Source organism: Rhinatrema bivittatum, chromosome 2, assembly GCF_901001135.1.
Source record: "Rhinatrema bivittatum chromosome 2, aRhiBiv1.1, whole genome shotgun sequence".
In the NCBI taxonomy this organism is placed as follows: Eukaryota; Metazoa; Chordata; class Amphibia; order Gymnophiona; family Rhinatrematidae; genus Rhinatrema; species Rhinatrema bivittatum.
Genome location: NC_042616.1, coordinates 720,738,599 through 720,761,962, shown reverse-complemented (window position 1 = coordinate 720,761,962; position 23,364 = coordinate 720,738,599). Strand labels below are relative to the sequence as shown.

At 45.9% G+C, this 23,364-nt stretch overlaps 1 protein-coding gene across 3 annotated transcripts in view; it reads right to left on the bottom strand.

Annotated features, from left to right (window-relative positions):
* Nucleotides 1-23,364, bottom strand: part of SPAG1 (sperm associated antigen 1) — a 283,883-nt gene that overhangs the window by 65,681 nt on the left and 194,838 nt on the right. For 2 of the 3 annotated variants that reach the window (XM_029591797.1, XM_029591798.1), the window contains exons 13-14: nucleotides 19,253-19,405; nucleotides 12,197-12,372 (exon numbers count right to left, since the gene is read on the bottom strand). In XM_029591797.1, coding sequence (XP_029447657.1) covers nucleotides 12,197-12,372; nucleotides 19,253-19,405 — 329 coding nt within the window. The remainder of the gene's footprint in view (nucleotides 1-12,196; nucleotides 12,373-19,252; nucleotides 19,406-23,364) is intronic. The other variant, XM_029591799.1, reaches the window with a different exon arrangement.

Below are 23,364 nucleotides of genomic sequence, written 5' to 3'. Positions count from 1 at the left end.
GATTCTAGGAACCCCAAGCTAGGGACTGGATGAACACTTACCAGTAATCCCTTGGGACCCAGAGCCCCACAGGACTATTGACACACTCATGCTGCAGCCAAGGGCAGGAAGCTAAGTCTGTCTGTCTACACTAAGGAAAACGAAATTATCAGGTAAATATTTTCTCCATTTTCTAGCATGTAGACAGATGGACTCAGGACCAGTGGGATGTACCAAAATTACTCTCCAACAGGGTGGGGGGCTGCCTGAGGTCCAGTGAAGACTGCACGTGCAAAGGCTGCATCCTCCCAGGCCTGCACATCCAGATGATAAAACCGGGAAAAGATATCGATGGGAGACAAAAGACTAACCTCTGTCCACGACACTGCCTGAATCCTAGTGGAATGAGCCCTAACCTGAGTAGGCAATGGCTTTCCAGCATCCACATACACACCTGTGACCACCTCCTTAATCCAACGAGCTATGGTAACCCGCAAAGCCGGAGCACCCTGCTTACTCCTGCCATGGAGAACAAACAGGCGATCTGACTTTTGAAAAAACTCAGAGACCTCTAGATACCGCACAACAAGATGCTTAACATCCATGGAGCACAGAAGGCGAAACTCCTCTGCATCCCTGATCTTATCCAGGGATGGCAAGGAGATGGACTGATTCAAATGAAAGTCCAAGACTACCTTGGGCAAAAAGGTTGGAACAGTACGCAGCTGTAACGCCAGTGGAGTCACCCAAAGGAACGGTTCCTGGCAAGACAATGCCTGCAGCTCAGAAATCTGAAGCGCAGAACACATACGGGTACATTTTTAAACCCCTGCATGTGTAAATACCAAGGTTTATTTGTGTGGCCGGGCCTTATGCACATGGGGTGAATTTTCAAATAAGCCTGGCCATGCGTGTAAACCCCAGTACGTGAATAAGTGCAGGGGCCTGAAAAGGGGGAGGTTGCTGGTACAGCAGCCATTTGCCACTGGCCGACGCTCGCAAGTGCTTCTGCTCACAAGGAGCAGTAAGCAACAAAACAAAAAAAAGAGAAGGTAGGAGACAGAGTTTAGGGGGTGGGGAGGAGAGGGGAAGAGGGAGGAAGTATGGATAGGGGGGGAGGGAACTCGGGGAGGCCCGATTGTGTCACCGCACGTAATCTTATAAAATAGCCCCTCCTGTTTCTTGCTGGCTATTCCTCTCCTTATGTATCTAAGCATCCTTTTGGCTTTTGCCATTGCCTTATCTTTCTTGCTACCTTAAGATCATCAGATTATGATCAATCCCAGATCCTGTTCTTGTTTTGTGAATAGAAGAACTTTGTCCAGTATATTCTACTACTCCCTTGGTTTTTTGCAACCCAAATGTGCGATCCTGTATTTTTTGTTTAAAATTAAATTTTAGTTGCCAGAATCTAGATTATTCCTCAAGCATCACTAAATCCTTCCACATGTTTTCCAAAACTTCCAGAGCAGAGCCATAGCATGCCTATGGCCAATAGGCCACAACCATAGGCACCATAGTGCTGTCATGTGCCAATGAGAGCAGTGTGGCCGGCAGGTCCTCAGCAAGAAAAAAAGCAGCAGAGCGTGGTCGGCACAGCCTTAGTAAGAGGAAAAGCAATACAGCCACACTGCTGTATTGGGCTGTGACCAACCCATCATCAGAATGGGAAGAGCCACACTTAGCAACATCCGAGGAAGACAACTCTCCCTGAGTGTCTGAGCAGCGCTGACAGAGGTTAGAAGCCAGGTCAGGCTGAGAGGCCCTAATATGACAGGCAACACAAATAGGAAGGCGCATAGGCTTCTTGCTACTGGCACCATCGTTGCAGAAACATGTGTCAGAACAGCTTGCACTCAAAAACTAAATGCGCCCAAAAGGTACTACTTGGGAAAATTTTTAAAACTTAAAAATATTGGGGAGTAGTAACTATTAGGGTATATTATTTAATGTGCTCGTGTGTTGTATTGAATAGGTAGTCAGAAAGGCAGGCAATAAGCAGATGTTTGTGTGTTTTAAAGATCCTGCTTGAGATTAAATACACCTTCGAATCTTTATGGGTAGAAATCCCTTGTGTGTTAGGGAAGAGTATAGTGATAGGTGTATACTACCGTCCACCTGGCCAAGATGGTGAGATGGACAGTAAAACAGTAAGAGAAATTAGGGAAGCTAATCAAATTGATAGTGCAGTAATAATGAAAGATTTCAATTACCCCAATATTGATTGAGTAAGTAAAACATCAGAACATGCTAGAGAGATAAAGTTCATGGATGGAATAAATGACAGTTTTATGGAGTAACTGGTTCAGGAACCAATGAGAGAGGGAGCAATTTTAGATCAGGATTTGGTGAGAGAGGTAATGGTGGTGGGGTCGCTTGACAATAGTGATCATAATATGATCAAATCTGAATTAATTACTGGAAGGAGGACAGTAAGTAAATCCACGGCTCCAGCGCTAAACTTTCAAAAGGGAAACTTTGATAAAATGAGAAAAATAGTTTAAAAAATAATAATTGAAAGGTGCAGCTACCAAGGTAAAACATGTGCAACAGGAGTGGACATTGTAAAAAAATACCATCCTAGAAGCACAGTCCTAATGTATTCCACCCATTAAGAAAAGTGGAAGGAAGAGAAAATGATTACCAGCATGGTTAAAAGGTGAGGTGAAAGAGGCTATTTTAGCCAAAAGATCTTCATTCAAAAATTGGAAGAAGGATCCATCAGAAGAAAATAGGATAAAGCATAAGCACTGACAAGTTAAATGTAAGACATTGATAAGACAGGCTAAAAGATTTTGAAAAGTTGATATTAGAGGCAAAAACTCAAAATACAAACTTTTAAAAATATATCCGAAGCAAAAAGTCTGCGAGGGAGTTGGTTGGACCGTTAGATGACCGAGGGGTTAAAGGGCACTTAGGGAAAATAAGGCCATTGCAGAAATATTAAATTTCTTTGCTTTGGTGTTTACTGAAGAAAATGTGGGGGAATACCTGCTCTGGAGAAGGTTGTCATGGATGATGATTCAGATGAACTGAACCAAATCACAGTGAACCTAGAAGATGTATTAGGCCTGATCGACAAACTGAAGAGTAGTAAATCACCTGGACCAGATGATATATTCATTCCAGGGTTCTGAAAGAACTAAAAAAAAAAAAGAAATTTCAGACCTATTTCAATTAATTTGTAACCTATCATTAAAATCATCCATTGTACCTGAAAACTGAAAATGGCCAATGTACCCCCAGATATTTAAAAAGGGACCCAGGGGTGATCTGGGAAACTACAGACCGGTGAGCCTGACTTCAGTGCTGTTACACTTCCCGGCCGCGTTCGCTCTGCAGCCGGGCCTGCTCACCTTTCTCGTCCGTCCACGAGCTCTGGGCTCTCCCACTCCGCAGACGCAGCCAGCTTGTGGCGTCCCCGGCTCCTCCGCGCTCAGTCACCCGTCCAGGCTTCACGGTGGGGCTCTGCGTTCTCCGTGGCATTGGCCCTGCCCCTAGGTGCGCATGCGCGGACCTCTTAAAGGGCCAGGGGAGGATCCCACCTCCATGGCGCGCCCTGATTGATGGCTGCATTAAAGGAAGTGATCTGACACCACTTCCTCGCCTTGGCAATCTGGTCGTATACTCCAGTGTCTCTAGTTTGCCTTCCAGCGTCTCCTGTTCCAGTGTCTCTCCATCCCTGGTAGTACCCTTCGGACTGATCTCATGGTACTGACCATTGCTTGCTCCTGACTACTCTTGCTTGCTGCCTGGACCGGACCTCTGCCTGTTTTCTGACTACTCCTGATCGCTGCCTGGAACGTGACCTCTGCCTGACCTGACTACTTCCGGATTGACTACAGGTACTGACCCCTGCTTCAGCTGACCATGCTGAACTATTACTCTAGCCTTGATCCTCGCTATCTACTCGGACTCTCTGTTCTGGCCTCCAGTGACCTCTGGGCATTCTTGTTTGGACATCGACTGCGCACCCTTGTTCATGGTGGGCACTCGTCTGCACTTCCTCTATAGGAGATCCTGCGAGGCCCACCTAAGACCAGGTGGCCCGGGAAACCAAGGGCTCAACCTGAGGGAACCCTGGGTTGCTATTGGTGAAGCTCCAGCTAACCTCTGTCTCCTCATATGCTCTGCCTCCTGGGGGCAGGCGCTCTCCGGGTCCAACCGGAGGGCCGTACCAATCCTGCACCAGACCAAGAGTCCACCTCCAGCGCAACAGGTTGCCAAGGCCATGGACTCGTCAGAGTTTCCTGCCTTGCAGGCCATTCCTGGCCTTAGCCACTCATGTCCGAGAACAACAGCGAACACTAGAAGCGTTGGCTTCATCCATGGAGAGAAAACGGTCTCAGCTACAAGACCCTGTTATGGCCAATTCCGGGGATTGGGCTCAAACCCCGCCTTCACGGGCATCACTGGCCCTTCCAGCTCCACCCCGTTTCAACGGAGATCCGTGCCTCTGCCAAGGCTTCATCAATCAGTGCTTTATGCAATTTGCACTGCAGCCTGCATTGTTTCCAAGTGAGACCACCAGGATTACCTTCATTCTCTCATGCCTTGAAGGGAAGGCCCTGGCATGGGCTTCCCCACTCTGGGAGCATTCAGATGATATTCTCAGTCACCTCTCCCACTTCATGACCGTTTTTAAGCGGACCTTCGAAGATCCTGGCCGACAGGCGGTTGCAGGTCATCAGCTTCTTCATCTCCATCAAGGCTCGCATTCGATCACCGAATTCACAGTGGAATTCAGGACACTAGCCATAGAACTGGGGTGGCAAGAGGACTGCCTACGGGCAATCTATCTGGACAGCTTGTCTCCTGCCCTCAAGGACGAGCTGGCTGCTCGTGAGATTCCCACATCTCTGGATGACCTGATTTCCCTGGTTGGCAAGATTGACTATCGCTTATGTCAGCGACACCAGGAGGTAAAGGTCTCCCGGCCACTGGCCTCACGCCCAGTTCGTGCTAAGAGTCCCTAGCTTAAGGCCTTACCGGCACCTCCTCCATCACCAGAGGAGCCGATGCAGATCAATCGCGGGCGCTTGTCTCCTGAAGAGCGCCTTCGTTGCAAGAAGCAAGGCCTTTGCCTATACTGTGGTGGTTCCGGACATCTCCTGCAATCCTGCCCCGTATGTCCGGGAAAATGTGGAGCCTGAGCCTGGCGGGGGTCCCGAGCTTGGGTGCTACTGTTACTGGCCCTCAATTGTTACTCCCTGTGTCCCTCTCTAGGGAATCATGCTCCTTTCCCACAACCGCGCTTGTGGATACTGGGGCGAGTGGCAACATCATTCTGGATGATATCGTCACACTACTCCAGATTCCTCTTCAGCTCCTGGAGGTACCTCTCCGCATCACATCAATCCAGGGAGAGCACCTCCCTGGACGCCTCTCTGTGGGACCCCTCCATGAAGAAGAAATCTCCCTGTACGTTTTAAAGCGTTCTACACATCCGATAATCCTAGGACTTCCTTGGCTCCAGGTCCACGGACCCCACTGAGAATGGCAATCCCTGCAGCTAAATCAGTGGGGATCCCAGTGCCAGAACCGCTATCTGCGACAGATGTCTCCAGCGGTCACCGTTCTGAACGGTTACCGGCTCCGGAATACGGAGCCGGTAACCCTTACTGAGTTACCGGCTCCGTATTCCGACTTTCAAGATGTGTTCTCCAAACAAAATGATGATATCCTGCCTCCACTCCGTGAATTCAATTGCCCCATTGAGCTCCTACCAGGTACCACGCTTCCCAAGGGCAGAACCTACCCTCTCTCGTTGCCAGAAACTCAAGCAAATTCTGAGTACATTAAGGAGAATCTGAATAAAGGTTTCATAAGCCCTCCGATTCCCCGGCAGGAGCCAGATTCTTCTTCGTGAAGAAGAAGGATGGCAGTTTACATCCTTGCATTGACTACCGTGGGCTAAACACCGTGACTTGCAAGGATCATTATCCTCTGCCACTCATTAGCGAACTCTGATCGCCTAAAAGCAGCCCAGATCTTTACAAAGTTAGATCTCCGAGGGGAATACAATCTGGTATGGATCCAGCCAGAGGATATCTGGAAGACCGCTTTCAATACTAGGGACGGCTACTATGAGTATGTAGTGATGCCTTTCGGACTTTGTAACGCCCTTGCGGTCTTTCAGCGCTTGATGAATGAGATCTTCCGGGACCTACTCTATTCATTTGTCGTGGTATATCTAGACAATATACTGATCTTTTCCAAAGACCTGAAGTCACACTGCTCACATGTTCAGATAGTCCTCCAACGTCGCAGAGACAATCGTCTCTACGCAAAATTAGAGAAGTGCATCTTTGAACAGACTCGTCTCCCATTTCTGGGCTACATTATTACCTATCGTGGTTTCACCATGGACCCTGAGAAACTCCAAGGAATTTGAGATTGGCCCCAGCCAGTAGGCCTCCGCGCCTTACAAAGATTCCTTGGATTTACAAACTATTACAAGAACTTCATCGCTAACTACTCCACGCTAGCTGCTCCTCTCACGGCCATGACTAGGAAATGTAGTAACCTTCAAGTTTGGAGCCCCAAGGCTCAATCTGCTTTCCACGCCTTGAAAGAAGCCTTCTGCACTGGACCTTGTCTACGTCACCCAGATCCTAACTGTACCTTCGTCGTCAAAGTCAACGCCTCCAGCATTGAGGCAGGGGTGGTCCTGAGCCAATATTCCTCCAAGGGGGTCTTAGTACCCTGCTCCTTCTACTCTCACAAGTTTTTGCCCGCAGAGCAAAACTACACGAGTGGGGACCGTGAGCTCTTAGCTGTGAAATTGGCTCTTCAAGAATGGTGCCCCTGGTTAGAAGCAGCATAAAATTCACAATCTTTACACCACAAGGACCTCGAACACTTAAAGGAGGCCCAACTATTGAACCACAGATAGGCCTGCTGGGTGCTGTTCTTTGAACGTTTTAACTTTGAACTCCGCTACCGCCCTGCAGCAAAGAACACCCGAGCAGATGCTCTCTCTCACTCTCTTGAACCAGAAGATACACCCGAAACTCCTAGGCACATAATTGACTCAGCCTGTATAACCCTCGCAGTTACCCACACAGTGCCAGCCGGGAAGACGGTGATCCCACACCATCTCTGAGAGCGCGTCCTCCGCTGGGCTCATGACAAAATTGGCTGGCCATCCTGGCCGAACTCGGACCCTTGAGATGTTAAGACATTACTGGTGGCCTAACCCGGTTAAGGACTCCCGCAGTTATGTGGACTCCTGTCCCATTTGTGCACAGCAAAAACCTCTGACTGGCCGTCGTTGGGGACTCCTCCAACCTCTCCCGGCTCCCACCGAACTCTGGTGAAGCATCTCTCCTGACTTCATCGTCGATCTGCCCCCATCAAATGGCAACCCGGTCATCTGGGTTATTATCGACCGCTTTTCAAAAATGGCCCACTTCGTTCCACTATAGATCCTCCCTTCGGCTGCTGAATTGGCAAAACTCTTCCTGCATAATGTATTCCGACTACACGGATTACCCAAGGAGATCATTTCTGATCGTGGACCACAATTCGCAGCCAAGTACTGGAAGTCTCTGTGCACAAAGTTCGATATCACCCTGAATCTGACGTCGGCCTATGACCCTCAAGCGAACGGCCAAGCCGAGAGGACAAAGGATCTCTAGGAGATCCTGCGAGGCCCACCTAAGACCAGGCGGCCCGGGTAACCAAGGGCTCAAACTTGAGGGAACCCTGGGTTGCTATTGGTGGAGCTCCAGCTAGCCTCTGTCTCCTTTTGTGCTCCGCCTCCTGGTGGCAGGTGCTCTCCGGGTCTGACTGAAGGGCCGTACCAATCCTGCACCAGGCCAAGGGTCCACCTCCAGCGCAACAAGTGCCAGGAAAAATCTTGGAAACTGTTATATAGAATAAAATCACAAAACATTTAGATAGACATGGTTTGATAGGACACAGCTAGCATGGATTTACCCAAGGGAAGTTTTGCCTCACAAATCTGCATTTTTTTGAAGGGGTGAATAAACATGTGGAAAAGGTGAACCGGTAGATGTGATGTATTTGGATCTTCAGAAGGCGTTCGACATAGTCCCACTTGAGAGGCTTCTGAGAAAAATAAAAAATAATGGGATAGGAGGTGATGCCGTTTTGTGGACTGCAAGCTGGTTAAAAGACAGGAAATAGAGAGTAGGACTAAATGGTCTGTTTTCACAGTGGGAAAAGGTAAACAGTGGAGTGCCTCAGGGATCTGTACTTGAACTGTTGCTTTTTAATATATTTATAAATGATCTGGAAAGGGGTACGATGAGTGAGGTGATCAAATTTGTGGATGACACAAAATTATACAGAGTTAAATCTCAAGTGGATTGTGATGAATTGCAAGAGGACCTGGTGATACTGGGCTTCCAAATGACATGAAATTTAATATGGACAAGTGCAAATTGATGCATATAGGGAAAAATAACCCTTGCTATAGTTAAACAATGTTAGGTTCTATCTTAGGAGTTACCATGCAGGAAATAGATTTAGGCGTCATAGTGGAAATACATTGAAATCGTAGGCTCAGTGTGTTGTGGTGATCAAAAAAACAAACAGAATGTTAGGATTTATTAGGAAGGGAATGGCAAATAAAAACAGAAACATAGAAATGACAGCAGAAAAAGACCAAACAGCTCATCCAGTCTGCCCAGCAAGCTCCCACACTTATTTTCCCATACTTATCAGTTTCACCGACCTCCAAGTTCAGGGCCCTTGTTGGTAACTGTTTTATTCGAGTTTCCTGCCACCCCCTGCCATTGATGCAGAGAGTAATGTTGGAGTTGCATCCAAGATGAAGCATAAGGCTTAATGGTTAAGGGTAGTAACCACCGCATCAAGCACTGCCGCATCAAACAAGTTACCCCGATGCTTGTTTACCCAGACTGCACAGATCAATGCCTTGTTGGATATTGTCTGAATGTAAACCCTCTTTTCCACATTTCCCCCTGCCGTTGAAGCAGAGGTCAACGCTGTTTATGCATTCAAAGTGAAGTATCAGACTTAATTGGTTTAGGGTAGTAACCACCGCAATAAGCAAGCTACCCCCATGCTTATTTGTTTACCTAGACTGTGTAGTTCAGTCCTTGTTGGTTGTTGTCTGAATGCAAATCCTCTTTTCCACATTTCCCCTTGCTGTTGAAACAGAGAACAATGTTGGAGTTGCATTAACCGTGTGAAGGCTTATTGAGTAAGGGTGGTAATCACCAGGTAGTAGTCACCATTCCAGCAAGCCACCCCCATGACCCATAACAAGATGGGATGTCATAATGCCTCTGTATTGCTCCATGGTGAGACCACATCTTGAATACTGTGTGCAATTCTGGTCTCCGCATCTAAAAAAAATAGCAGAGTTGATTACCTATAACAGGTGTTCTCCCAGGAGCAGAATGTTAGTCCTTACTGATGGGGTGACATCATCAGATGGAGCCCTGTCACGGAACACTTTTGTCAAAGTTTCTAAAACTTTAACTGGCACACTGAGCATGCCACTAACCCTGTAGCCACACAGGGTCCCCCTTCATTCTCGTTTAATAGCAACAAGCACGAGCGAAAAATAAAACAACAAAACGTAAGCGAACCTAACTCCGCAGGGTGGTGGGCGGGTTTCGTGAGGACTAACATCCTGCTGTCCTGGGAGAACACCTGTTACAGGTAAGCAACTCTGCTTTCTCCCAGGACAAGCAGGATGATAGTCCACACAGATAGGTGAATAGCAAAGCTGCAGGCTGTCCCCAATGGGGAACCAGATCTGAATCGGCCAATGTGGGGTTATGAGGATCAAGGAGCCTCAGTCCTACTGTAGCTTCAAGAGAGAGTCTTGCCTATTAGTGGAATCAGAGGGTATGCATATAGTAGACCCGCGCTCCAGGAGTGGGCAAAGGCATCCACGGTTGGTGTCCTTAGGTCCCTGTGTAGGGAACAGAATCAGTCCACTTTGTGGTTCTGCGAGGACGCAAAGAGATCGACATCTGGCTGACCCCACCGGCGGAAGATCCTGTTCGCTACCCAGCACTTATTGGCTGAGTACAGAGACTGTCTCTGGTTGCGGGGGGGGGGGGGAGGGTATCTACTGTTACCGCCAGACTCGGCCTCCAGCATCCGCTGCCTTTCAGCTGAACTAGCAGCTAAGCCCATGCTGGGAAACCCAGCTACCGGACCAAGGCACACCTCTGAGGGACCATGGAAATTGCCTCAGGAATTCTCATTTGGGGGGGAGACCTTTAGGTGTCACCGCAGGAGAGCAGGGCTTTCTTTTCCTGAATTTAGAATTTCAAATTTCTCTTCAGAAATGTCCACCATCTGCTGGAGACGGAGAATACTGGCAGGCTGGGGTCACTGCAGGGTTATGTATACTGTGAAGTCAGCTTGCTCCGTCTCCATCTGCTGGCAGGGGAGCATAAATGCTCTGGTCCTGAGTCCATCTGTCTACACACTAGGAAATGTAACTATTTTAAGGGATTCAACTTTCAAAAACTATTTAGCTGGATATTCTGGAATGTATAATGGAAAAAAAGGACATATCAAGCCCTCAAAGGAATGAGTGAATTCTACTGCGGGACACAGCAGTAAATAAAAATCTGTTGAACAAAATGTGATATTGTCCCTCAAAATGCAAAACAGCGGGTTGTCCTACATTAACTGGTAACTTGATTATTCACACAATAGAAGCATAAAATGATTAAGGATAAAGATTACATTGCATTTGCTCTTTTTTTTTGGCTCAGTAGCTCCTGCTTTCTCTTCTTGTTTAATAAGAACTTGTGCTGATGCCATGAGTCTTCATTCATAACTATCTGAAGATTATCCCCCCTGTTTTGATAAACCCACCATCTCACTACTCCCAGTCTGGTCATGCAGTAATTGTCCTGAAGCCAGGAGCCATGCACCAGGGCTCCCTCTGGAACCTTATATTCTGGGTTCTATATCCAGCCACTGGGTGTTGCCTTTAATGATGACCATGACTCTCTCCCCAGCTGAGGCTCTAAACAATGCCTCCCCTGCACCACCTACTCTCTTTATTTTGTGATTTGCAGAATCTCATTCACTCAGAGGGAGGTCCAATACCACACATCATACATTGAGATTTTTACTTTTCAGATGACAATATGTGAAAAATTGTACATTGATATGAAGACTTTTACAAGGTATTGCACATCTCTCATCATCAACATCTAAAAACCAAACAATAGCAAGAGATGCTCAGCTATAGCTCATCAAGAGCTGTCTCAGCAGAATGTGTCAATCCTGTTACTTCAATCTGCAAACCTTTAACATAAGACCATAAGAAATGTCATGCTGGGTCCACCGAACCTAGCATCCTGTCTCAGACACTGGCCAATCTGGATCTCCTAGATAAGATGCTAAAAGGGAGTTCCATTCTCTATTACTCACTTATAGAATTAAGAGGTGGTGATTCACAAGTGTAACTGGCTAACTATTGCCAATGGATCTGTCCTCCAGAAAATTGCCTAAACCTTTTTTAAACTCAGCTATACTATTAATCTTGCCACCATCCTCTAGCAGTAAATTCCACAGCTTAATTGTGAATCGAAGTAAAAAAAAAAGCCACTTTCTTAAAATGATTTTAAATCTAATCCTCTGTCATATTCCCTCTCAGTCATTGGTTCTCAAGCTGAAGAGCTCTAGCCTGTTAAGCCTTTCTTCATAAGATACTTATTCTTCATACTTCCAAAGCTGTAAAGCCTCCAAGTTTATAGTCCTTGTTCAATGTAACTTTCTTGCTCTCTTTCTGATTATAACTTATTGTTCTGTTTTTTGTTACAAGTTTCTATCCCTCGTTCGATGTAAACCGATCTGATATGGTATTCAACCATGAAGCTCGGTATAGAAAAATGTGAAATAAATAAATAAATAAATAAATAAGATAACCACTCCATCTCCTTTATCATTTTTTAGACCTCTGTGTTCTTACACCACATAACAGATTTCAATTTTACAGGCAAACAGATGCCATAGACAAAACAACCAGGACTAAGTGTGATCCTCTGTAGATCGGGTAGCCCTCAGTTTGCTATAAAGTGGAACTGATATATTTAACCTCTGAAAATAATTCCTCAGCCAGCCCAACAGTGATTATTTGCATGATCACTGAAAATTTAAGGAAAAACCCATATCATATAAATGCATTTAAGTTAAATTTATTTATGAATTTAAATTTCACTTTCTGGGGAAATGTTTGTATTGTGCATACCATTAATGCATGAGGACTTTTCATCTTCACACGGCTCTATCACTGTCTTCTGTTTTATACCTGATGTAGATTTTTCTTCACGCTTTTGTATGCGAACAGAAACGGGGACTGCTGGAATTGGTGGCAATTTTTCTCTCCAGTTTGGGCCATCCTGGTCTATTAAAGTTCTTGTTATTCTGGAATGACATTAAAAATATTCCTCATGAATGAACAAGATGCACTATTTCAGTGTTTGGGATTATAAAATAAATACTTACATGCCTGGGCACAGGCCGATGTCCCCTGCCACATAACTTTACTTCCGCTATGGATGACGTGCAAGTTAAAAAAAAATAAAGAAAACTAGGCAAATTTGCAGCGTTTTAAGGATCGGGGCTAACTGGGGGGAATGAAAGCTATTAAACTAGAGTGGTTTGGAGGCCCTATCCCTTAACTGGGCAAACTGGTAAAACTGAGAATGGAGTCAGCATGCACTCCTTTTAAAATCCCCCAATTTACACAGTAGAAGTGGAATTGCATGCACATGTGCACGCCTACTTTAAATTTGGCACAAGTGCGCACAGCCAGAATATTTTATAACACGTGTGCATATGCACGTGTATGTTATAAAATGGCTTCATACCTCGGTGCAGGCCAGCAGATGTGCACATATGTGTGCCAGTTTGAAAGTTACCATCCCGAATTGTAAGTCCTCTGAGGTTATGGAAATAACTACAATCCTTGAAAATAATCCACTTTGAAGTGTCACAAATGGTGGAATATAAATTAAAAAGTTAAAATTGAAAATGCTTGCATACATATTTGAAACAGTGTACTCGCATACTTTATAAAATACCTGCCTCTGCACATAAATCCGGGGTTATTACATGTTCATTTTTTTTTTCACACCTAAAATATACACACACATGTTTATAAAATAGGTAGAGAAAGTAAGCACTTTCATTGCATTGGAAATATTTGCGTGCATTGAAATATACATGTGAGCCTAGTTACAATATACTAGGAAAAATCTCCAAATATTCACTTACATGTGCAAATAGACTACCGCAAAAAGTTTTGAAAATTAGGCTTTTAGACTGTAAGCCCTCTGGTGACAAGTAAAATACTGAACCTATTCTCTGCCTTAACTACCAATGAAAAACTGTGAGCTAAATCTAAATAATCTATGCTCTTTGCAGATTAATGCGTCAGTTGTGAAAGTTCATGACAAGGGGCAGTTCTATAATAAAGCAGGGTGAGATGGCTGCTTCTGGTGGCAGATTTTTGAGGTGGCAAAAATTGCTCCTCTGGCCAATAGAAAAGAGGAGGGTTGCAACTACGGGCTGCCAGCAGAGGCCAGGCTGGCAGTGTGGAAGAGGGAGGAGGGATGCCACCGCCGCCGGAGGCCAGGCCGGGGGCGTGGGGGAGGGGCGGGGGCATGTGTGACATCATCAGATGACGCCCTGATGTGGAAAACTTGTGTCAAAGTTTCAAGAACTTTGACTAAGCACACTGAACATGCCCAGCATGCCCTATACCACGCATCCACGTGGGGTCCCTCTCCAGTCTTGTAACATAGAATTATAATTAAAATAAAAAATAGGAGAAACCTAACACCGCAGGATGGCAGACAGGTTTCGTGAGGACTACCATCCTGCTGTCCTTTGAGAACACATGTTACAGGTAAGCAACCTTGCTTTCATCAAGGACAAGCTGGATGGTAGTCCTCACACATGGGTGAATCCCTAGCTAAAGGCTGCTCCCCAACACAAAAGGGGACCAACAGACACCCAATCAGGTGCAACAACAATGGTGCTCTTGGTAGAAGAGGGGGGAGACAGCCTGAACCCAAACAACTGGCCCTAGGTGGGGAGAGTTGGGTTCTTCACCTCAAACACATGTCGAAGGACAGACTGGTCGAACTTACTGTCGCGTTGGCCACCCCTATCCAGAAATAGTGAGATGTGAATGTGTGGAGAGAAATCTACATTACAGCTTTGCAGCCACCAATGCTGCCATGGTTCTGACAGAATGAGCCTTGACATGACCCCCAAGATGCAGTCCCACCTGGGCAGAATTCTGTTGTATGTAAAGCCTGTTGCTAATTTATTGTTTACTGTAAACCGAGGTGATGTATATTTTACGTGCCGTGGTATATAAAAACCACTAAATAAATAAATAAATAAATTAAATAATAGAAGGAGTTGAAATCTGCTAGCTAATTGGATAGTGTCCGTTTGGCAATGGCAACGCCCAATCTATTCCAATCAAAGAAATAAAAAGTTGGGTGGACTGTCTATGAGCTTCAGTCCACTCCAGGTAGAAGGCTAAGGCTCGCTTGCAGTCCAAACTGTGTAGTGCTCGTTTGCCTTGGTGTGAATGGGCCTGGGAAAGAATGTTGGCAGGACGATAGACTGGTTAAGATGGAAGTCTGTCACCATCTTAGGCAGGAACTTAGGGTGCATACATAAGACCACCCTGTCATTATAAAACTTAGTGTAAGGTGGATAAGTCACTAAGGCCTGGAGCTTGCTGACCCTGAGAAGACCGCAACCAAAAATATGACCTTCCAGGTCAGATACTTCAGGTCACAGTTGAGCAGTGACTCAAAGGGAATTTTCGTCAGCTGAGCTAATATCACATTGAGGTCCCAAGATACAGCAGGAGGCCTCAGGGGAGGCTTCAATTGAAGCAGGCCCCACATGAATCGTACAACTATAGGCTGTACAGAGATGGGCGTACCATCTACAACTTGGTGGTATGCACCAATTGCACTGAGTTGGTCTTTAAGCCAGCCTCCGATAGGTGTAGAAAGTAATGAAGCAGTTTTTGTGTGGGGCAGAGAACGGATCTAAAGCCTTCTGCTCACACCACACGGAAAACCTCCTCCACTTCAGTCCATAGGACTTTCTAGTGGAAGGCTTTCTAGAAGCCACCAAGATCTAAGACACATCCTCTGAAAGATCAAGCGGCTGCAGGATTAACCTCTCAATATCCAGGCTGTGAGTGACAGGGCCTGGAGGTTGGGATGCCTCAGCCTGCCTTGATCTTGTGTGATGAAATATGGGGAAGTCCCCAGACTGATTGGTCTTCGGATGAACTCCCTTAGGAGTGGAAACCAGACCTGCCTCGGCCAATTAGGGGCTATGAGGATCATAGTCCCCCTATCCTTGCGAAGCTTCAAGAGAGTCTTCGCCACTAAGGAAATTGGAAGATATACATATAGAAGACCCTTGCCCCAATGACGGGCAAAGGTGTCCAAGGCTGGTTTGCCATCTGACATATACAGGGAGTAGAACCGAGGCACCTTCCTCTTGCAAGGGACATGAACAGATCTATGTCTGGGGTCACCCAGAGGCGGAATATATGATTTACTAACCCCTGATCCAGTGACCACTCATGGGGTCTGAAGGCTCGAGTCAGCCTGTCCGCTACTTCGTTCTTTGTCCCTGCCAGGTACATGGCCCTGAGCACCATGCCGTGGGATAGGGCCCATGGCCAGATCTGGACCGCTTCCTGAGGTATGTGCCTCCCTGCCTGTTGACATACCACCTGGTTGTCGGTTTGATCAGGACAACTTTATTGGACAGCCGATCTCTGAAAGCCCATAGCGCATACCTGATTGCCCGAAGCTTCAGGAAATTGATTTGACAAGAGCATTCTTAAGCGTTCCAGAGACTCTGGGTGATGAGCCCATTTAATGAGCTCCCCACCCCAGGGTGGACACATCCGTGGTTATGACAATTTGGAAAGGGAGACCTCAAAAAGAGATCCTCCGTTCCAGATTTTGAAAGTACCTGCCACCAGGACAATGAGTCTAGTCGAGACGGGGTGACTTGGATGCAATCCTGGAGGCTCTGAGCAGCCTGGTGCTACTGCAACCTCAGGGTCCATTGGGCTCGGCCATGTGTAAACATGCCAAGGGAGTGTGATGGATGGTTGCGGCCATATGACCCAACAGCCTCAACATGTGCCGAGCTGATTAACTGCTGGCTCTGTTGAATTTCTCCTGTGATGGTCGTCAAGGTGATGGCCCTCTGGCAAGAAGGAAGGTCTTGGCCTGAGCCGCCTCTAGCAGGACTCCTATGAAGTCCAATTGAAGTGACAGGCTGAGATGGGACTTTGAGTAGTGAAGAACGAACCTTAGTGACTCCAACACCCGGATGGTCAAGCACAAGGATCTGATGGCCCCTACCTGAGATGTGCTCTTGACTAGCCAATCATCCAGATAAGGGAAAACATGCACTCCCAGCCAGCGGAGGTGCGCCGCCACCACGGCCAGGCATTTTGGAAGACCATTGCGGCTGATGCTAGCCCGAATGGCTCACCTGGTACTGGAAGTGCTGTTTTCCCACCACAAATTGCAAATACTTCCTGTGACCAGGGAAGATCTTGATGTGAGTGTATGCATTTTTTAGATCAAGGGAGCAATAGCCAGTCCTATTTTTGTTAAAGGGGGTTCAAGAGGCCCAGGGAAACCATCTTGAACTTTTCTTTTCTTAGAAACTTGTTCAAGGCCCTCAGGACCAGGATGGGACGGAGCCTTCCTGTTCTCTTTGGAATCAGGAAGTACCTGGAGTAGAATCCCTGCCCTCTTTGCCCTACCAAAATGATCTCACTCCCCGCAAGGCTTACAGCTCCATGGAAATAGACTGAAGAGGGACCCCGTGTGGATGAGTGGGATAGGGCATGCTCAGTGTGCTTAGTCAAAGTTCTAGAAATTTTGACATAAGTTTTCCACACTGGGACTACATCCTGCTATTCCTTGGAGAATATATATATATACACAAGCCATTAAGCCCGTTAAAACGGGCGAGATTCCATCGGTCAGACCGGCACAGTTAGAGCTGCTCTGTTCTCCACAACTTCTTACCCTTTCCACTTACTAACTCATATCTTCTTCCCTTTTCCTTCCATCCCCTCTCATCTTCCCTTTCCTTCCCCTCTCACCTCATCCACAACCCCTTCCCTCTCTCTCAGCCCTCCCCACTCCCTCTTTTTCTCTTCTCCAGAATGTCTTACCCTTCCCACTTACTCATTCACATCCTCTTCCCTTTTCCTTCCATCCCCTCTCACCTTCCCTTTCCTTCCCCTCTCCCTCAGCCCTCCTCCACTCCCTTTTTCCTTCTCCACAACTCTACCCTTTCCACTTACTCACTCATATCCTCTTCCTTCCATCCCCTCTCATCTTCCCTTTCCTTCCCCTCCCACCTCCTCCACAACTCCTTCCCTCTCCCTCAGCCCTCCTCCACTCCCTCTTTTTCCTTCTCCACAACTTTACCCTTACCACTTACTCACTCACATCCTCTTCTTCCATCCCCTCTCATCTTCCCTTTCCTTCCTCTCTCACCTCATCCAGAACCCCTTCCCTGGACGGCGCAGATGGGAGGTCTCCGGGGGCCTCTCTCTCGCGCGCACCTCACCACCGGGCTTGTTGCTGGCCCGCCCGACGCTTGGATACTGCCGCTGCTGCTCCATGGGAGGTCTCCGGTGGTCTCTCTCTCTCTCGCACGCGCCTCACCACCGGGCTTGTTGCTGGCCCGCCTGACGCTTGGATACCGCCGCCGCTGCTCCTCCCCGCCGCTTCCAAGGCAGCCCTCACACAGCTCCATTTTCTCCCAGCGCCATTTTGCTCTGCTCTGACTGACGTGCTCTCTCGCCCGCGCATGCGGGGTGGAGCTGCTCTCTACTGCACATTTGCGGGCCGTCGGTCAGAGCTGCTTTATATTGTAGATTTTTTTTTTTTTTAAACCTAGTTATTTAAAAACTCTTTTAGATAGTAGGACTGCTATGATTCTTGCTTGATGTATGGTTCTTTCAGTCAGCCATACATATTTATTTGTTTTTTCTTAATAGTGCGACCCTGAAGTTCTTCTTGCATTCCTCAAATTGGGGGCTTGAAACAGGGTATTGTATTGTATTATTAATTCTTTTTATTTTTGTTGATTAGATTATGTTAATGCAATGCCTTATGTTCTGTAAAACTGTTATTCTGCTTAAGTACAATTTTGAAACTTATAAATTTAGAGATACATTTTAAAAGATCGGTGCATGCCAAAATCGGGAGATACATGCACAAGTCAGGCTCATGTGTGTTTACCAAATTTTAAAAGTTGCCCAGATCTCCTGCCTGCGCACAACTCAAAAGTTTTCAAAAAGAGGCAGGGTCTGGTCTGGGCAGACATGGGCATTTTGGGGCATGGCCAAGCGATGTAAGCATAAATACTTACCCAGATCCCCTGCTGCATAAATTTACTTCTGCTTGCGATGAGGTGTAAGTTTATAAAAATAAAAGCTAGCCATACCTGAATGGTTTTAAGAGTCTTTGGTAACTGGGGGGGGGGGGGGGGGGAGTATAAACTATTTAACCAGGGAGTTTTGGAGGATCTAGCTGTTAACTGGGAAAATTGGTGGACAAACTGATGAAACTGGAAACAGTGTGGACATGCCTCTTTTAAAATTCCCCTTGTTGTTCTTATTTAGAATTGGTGCAGGGTGAGGTTGGGGAGGGAGGTTACTGTGGTGGGGGAAAATGTTTAAAAAAATCTCCAAATACTTTATGAAGTGTGAACTATATTTTGCCTGATATGCTTCACAATCATGTATATCAGATGTTTGCTATTGGGTAATTCTTAATAAACAGTTCTAAACATAAAATTCCCTGACTTAACACAGTAGAAGTGGGATTTATGTGCACAGGTGCACACCCAATTACAACTGGGTGCATGTGTGCAGTCAGGCTATTTTATAACAAGTGGGCATATATGTACATATTGTTATAAAATGGCCACGTATGTGGGTGCGTGCTCATGCGCCGATATGAAACCTACTCTCAAAGACTAGGAAAAAAAAAGAAAAATCAATGTGAACCCTAAAACCAAACCTCAAAAACTACAGATTTGGCTCACATTTAATAGGATATATTTTATATATAGATAGGATACTTTAAAGACATTTTTAGAGTTTATACTGCTAATAACCAGTAGTAACACGATTCTATCCATACAGCAAATAGCTCCTGTCAGCAAACTAAATCTTAGGCCACTGACAGTCTGTGCAGAACACAAGTGATTTTACCTGTTAATGCTGTCGTTTGCTGCCTGGATCCCACCATCTATCTGAAGTGCAGTTTTGTAATCTATGTATGCTTGCCTGTATCTTTCTATGGATTCATATGCCATTGCTCGACGAAGAAGAGGTTTAATGGCAAATGGCTGAAGTTCCAGAGCTCTTGAAAAAGAAAGCATAAAAAGATAAAAGGTAAAAGCAGACTTTTATATAACCATCTCAACATATTAAATGCACAGCATGGCCAGGAGCATTAACCATTTATTCACAAATACTTAATAATTAAGGGTTATACAATCAAATTTTACAGTTTGTTGTTTCTTAGCAAACAATGTACCAAACGTTTCTATGGACTGGCATAAAAAATCAAACTCACTGTGCAGCTATTTGTTTCAACTTGTCCTTCAAACTGAATTAGGCTTATCTCATTTCCTTCCCTGAAGGGATGGAGCTAACAGCTTGTTTCCTGCACAGGTATGGCTAACATAGTAACATAGAAATGATAGCAGAAAATAAGAAATTACTACTTACCTGATAATTTCCTTTTCCTCAGACCAGACAGATGAATTCAGGACCAGTGGGCTATGCACCTCTACCAGCAGATGGAGACAGAGCAAAGCTGACGTCACAGTACATATACTCCTGCAGTGTCATCAGCCCGCCAGTATTCTCTTCAAAAGCCAACTGTGGACTGACTAGACAAAAACTTGATTAATAATAGATAAGAATTTTAGTACTCAGCCAACAGGAAACACTGAGCTCAGACAAAGAATACATTAACACTAGCCTAGGGACCGGAGTAAGACTTACCAATAACCCCTGGAACATGTAGCCACGAAGGAGGACCACAACACAATCATTCAGCAGCCAAGGGCATCAAGCTGAATTCATCTGTCTGGTCTAAGGAAAAGGAAATTATCAGGAAAGTAGTAATTTCTCGTTTCCTAGCGCCCGGACAGATGAATTCAGGACCAGTGGGATGTAACCAAGCTACTCCCGAATAGGACGGTAGGCTGTTTGTGATCCTGTCAAAACCGTACATGCAAAAGCTGCTTCTTCCTGGGCCTGTACTTCCAGATGATAATACCTAGAAAAGGTGTGTAAGGAGGACTACGTCGCAGCTCAGTAAATGTCGATGGGAGACAACAATCTAACTTCCGCCCGTGATACTCTGATCCCTAGTGGAATGAGCCCTAATGTCACTAGGTAACAGCTTTTCAGCATTGCCAAAAATGGCTGTGACTACCTCCTTAATCCAGTGAGCTATTGTAGCCCAAGAAGCCGGATCGCCCTGTTTACCTCCACAGTAAAAGAAAAACAGGCAATCTGTCTTACAGAAAGGTTTAGAAACCTCCAGAAACCTCACATGTCTCTTAATATCCAAGGGTTGTAGCAGGTGATATTCCTTCCAAGGGCTGCCTTGGAAGCGGCGGGGAGGAGCAGCGGCAGCGGTATCCAAGCGTCGGGCAGGCCGGCAATGAGCCCGGTGATGAGGCGTGTGCGAGAGAGAGATGGCAGGGAAATGGACTGATTCAAGTGAAAATCTGAGATCACTTTTGGCAAAAAGGAAAGAACAATATGCAGCTGTATCGCCCCTGGAGTCACCCGAAGGGATGGCTCCCGGCAAGACAAGGCCTGCAGCTTGGATATTCGATGCACAGAACAAATTGCCACAAAAAGCACTGTTTTCAAGGTCAGTAACTGCAAAGAAAGGTTATGCATTGGTTGAATCGCCATGGCACCATCTCCAGGGTTGCCAACATCAAACAGAGTACTTGTAGATGGGACCACACTGTAGGGCAAATAGTGTTCATCATGAGATTCACCTACGCTATCAACTTCTGAATATTTCCTGCTTTCGGCAGGAAAACCTTGCCCTGCTTTGTTTCAAACACCTAGATACTCTAATGACTGAGATGGCTGAAGACTGCTCTTGGCCAGGTTCATCACCCAACTGAGCTCCTGCAACAGGGAGATCACCTTGCAGGTCACCAGGTGGCTCTTTCCAGAGACTTGACCCGAATCAGTCAGTTGTCCAAATACGGGTGTATCAGGATCCCATCCTCTCTCAACTCTGCCACCATCACCACCATAATCTTGGAAATAGTTCTGAGAGCAGTGGCCAGACCAAAAGGCAGCGCCCGAAACTGATAATGGCACCCCAACACCACGAAATACATAAAACGTTGGTGCTCCAATCGAATGGGAATATGGAGGTATGCCTCGGACAGATCCAAGGAGATCAGAAATTTCCCCAACTGCACGGCCATTATCACTGACTGCAATGTTTCCATGTGAAAATGAGTCACCTGCAAATGACAGTTGAACCCTTTGAGTTCCAGGATGGGACGAAAGGAGCCCTTCTTCTTGGGAACAATGAAATAAATGGAATATCGACCCGTATTTTCTTGAGACATGGGCACTGGGACCACAGCCCTCAGACTGAGGAGCCTTTACAATATACACTCTACTGCCTGCTTCTCCTACAGGGAGTGGCAGGAAGACACCATGAACATGTCCCAAGGAACACTGTGAAACTCCAACAAATATCCCTGCCATATCACCTCCAGGACGCACTGATCCAATGTAATTTTGACCCACCTCCTATCTCCTGTTCCCAGGGGTGGGTCAGCAAACCTTCATTGGGAGGCCTGGGCTGTCTGGGAGAAAAGGACTGAGACCTACTGACAAGTAGAGTCCTCTGAGAGGTGGCTCCTCGGTAGGGTTGAAAACGCTTGGAACCCCTGGCACGACCCCTCATGCTAAAAGAGCACAGTGTCTGCTTCTTATCCTCCGGCATCCTAGGAATCGGAGATTCACCCCACTTACTGGCCAGTTTCTCCAACTTGCTCCCAAACAAGAGCAAGACTTTAAAGGGCAATTTCATAAGGTTATCCTTGGGGGTCGCATCGGTCGACCAATTTCTCAGCCATAACTGACGCCTGGCCACTATTACTGACGCCAACCCTCTGACTGAGGTACAGACCAAATTGCAGCCCACATCTGCTAAAAAGGCGTCACAAAGTAATTTCACTAAACTGCATTCATGACACTGAAAGTCGGTAGTGTAAGGTCTGGGACACTTTTTTGAACCAATACCATGACTTCAAGCATTGAACTGAGATAGTTATGTGGTCTTCTTAAAGTATATTTTATTGATACTATTTGTACAAAAAGATACCGATTCTTATTTTATAAAGATCGCCTACCATTTATTACTTTTTCTTTGAAGATTGCATATTTTTCCTGGTAGACCACGCCTTCGTGAATTTGATTGATTACTAGTTTGGTGCCATTTAGGTGGCTCTAGTTGAAGTGTAAGTTTTCTATAACTTTTTATTTTTTAATCTTATTTACAATTTTAATTCTCATGATTTTTTAAATGTTCAATCCCTCTCTACAGATCACATTAGAAATAGAACGCTTTCAAGAGGGTATCATATAAAATTATAAGGAGAATTAAAAATTGATAATATGTGGAGGTTTATATTAAGATGACACCATTTTGGAGAATTAATCTATACTTTAATGACAATCATAATAACATGACCACTTCTCCCTATTTATTTTCAGCATACATATCGAGTAGGCAGGCTGCTGAAAGGATTTTATACTGTTTCTAAACAGAAAGTTCAAGATTTACTCTAACATCATACTATTCCTTTGGCTACAGCATCAAAAATGGAATACAAACGAACAAACTGTTAAGAGTATGAAAAACAAGGTGACTTTGTTTTGGTTTTGGAATCATACGCAGACCGACAGAGTACAGTGCGCTCCACCGCACTGTTAACCCGCAATTGGAAACGCGTTTTTGACGCGCTAGCTTTACCCCTTATTCAGTAAGGGGTAATAGCGTGTCGAAAATGCGCGCCCAACCCCCCCGAACCTAATAGCGCCCGCAACATGCAAATGCATGTTGATGGCCCTATTAGGTATTCCCGCGCGATTCAGTAAGTAAAATGTGCAGCCAAGCCGCACATTTTACTTTAAGAAATTAGCGCCTACCCAAAGGTAAGCGCTAATTTCTGCCGGCATCGGGAAAGTGCACAGAAAAGCAGTAAGAACTGCTTTTCTGTGCACCCTCCAACTTAATATCATGGAGATATTAAGTCGGCGGT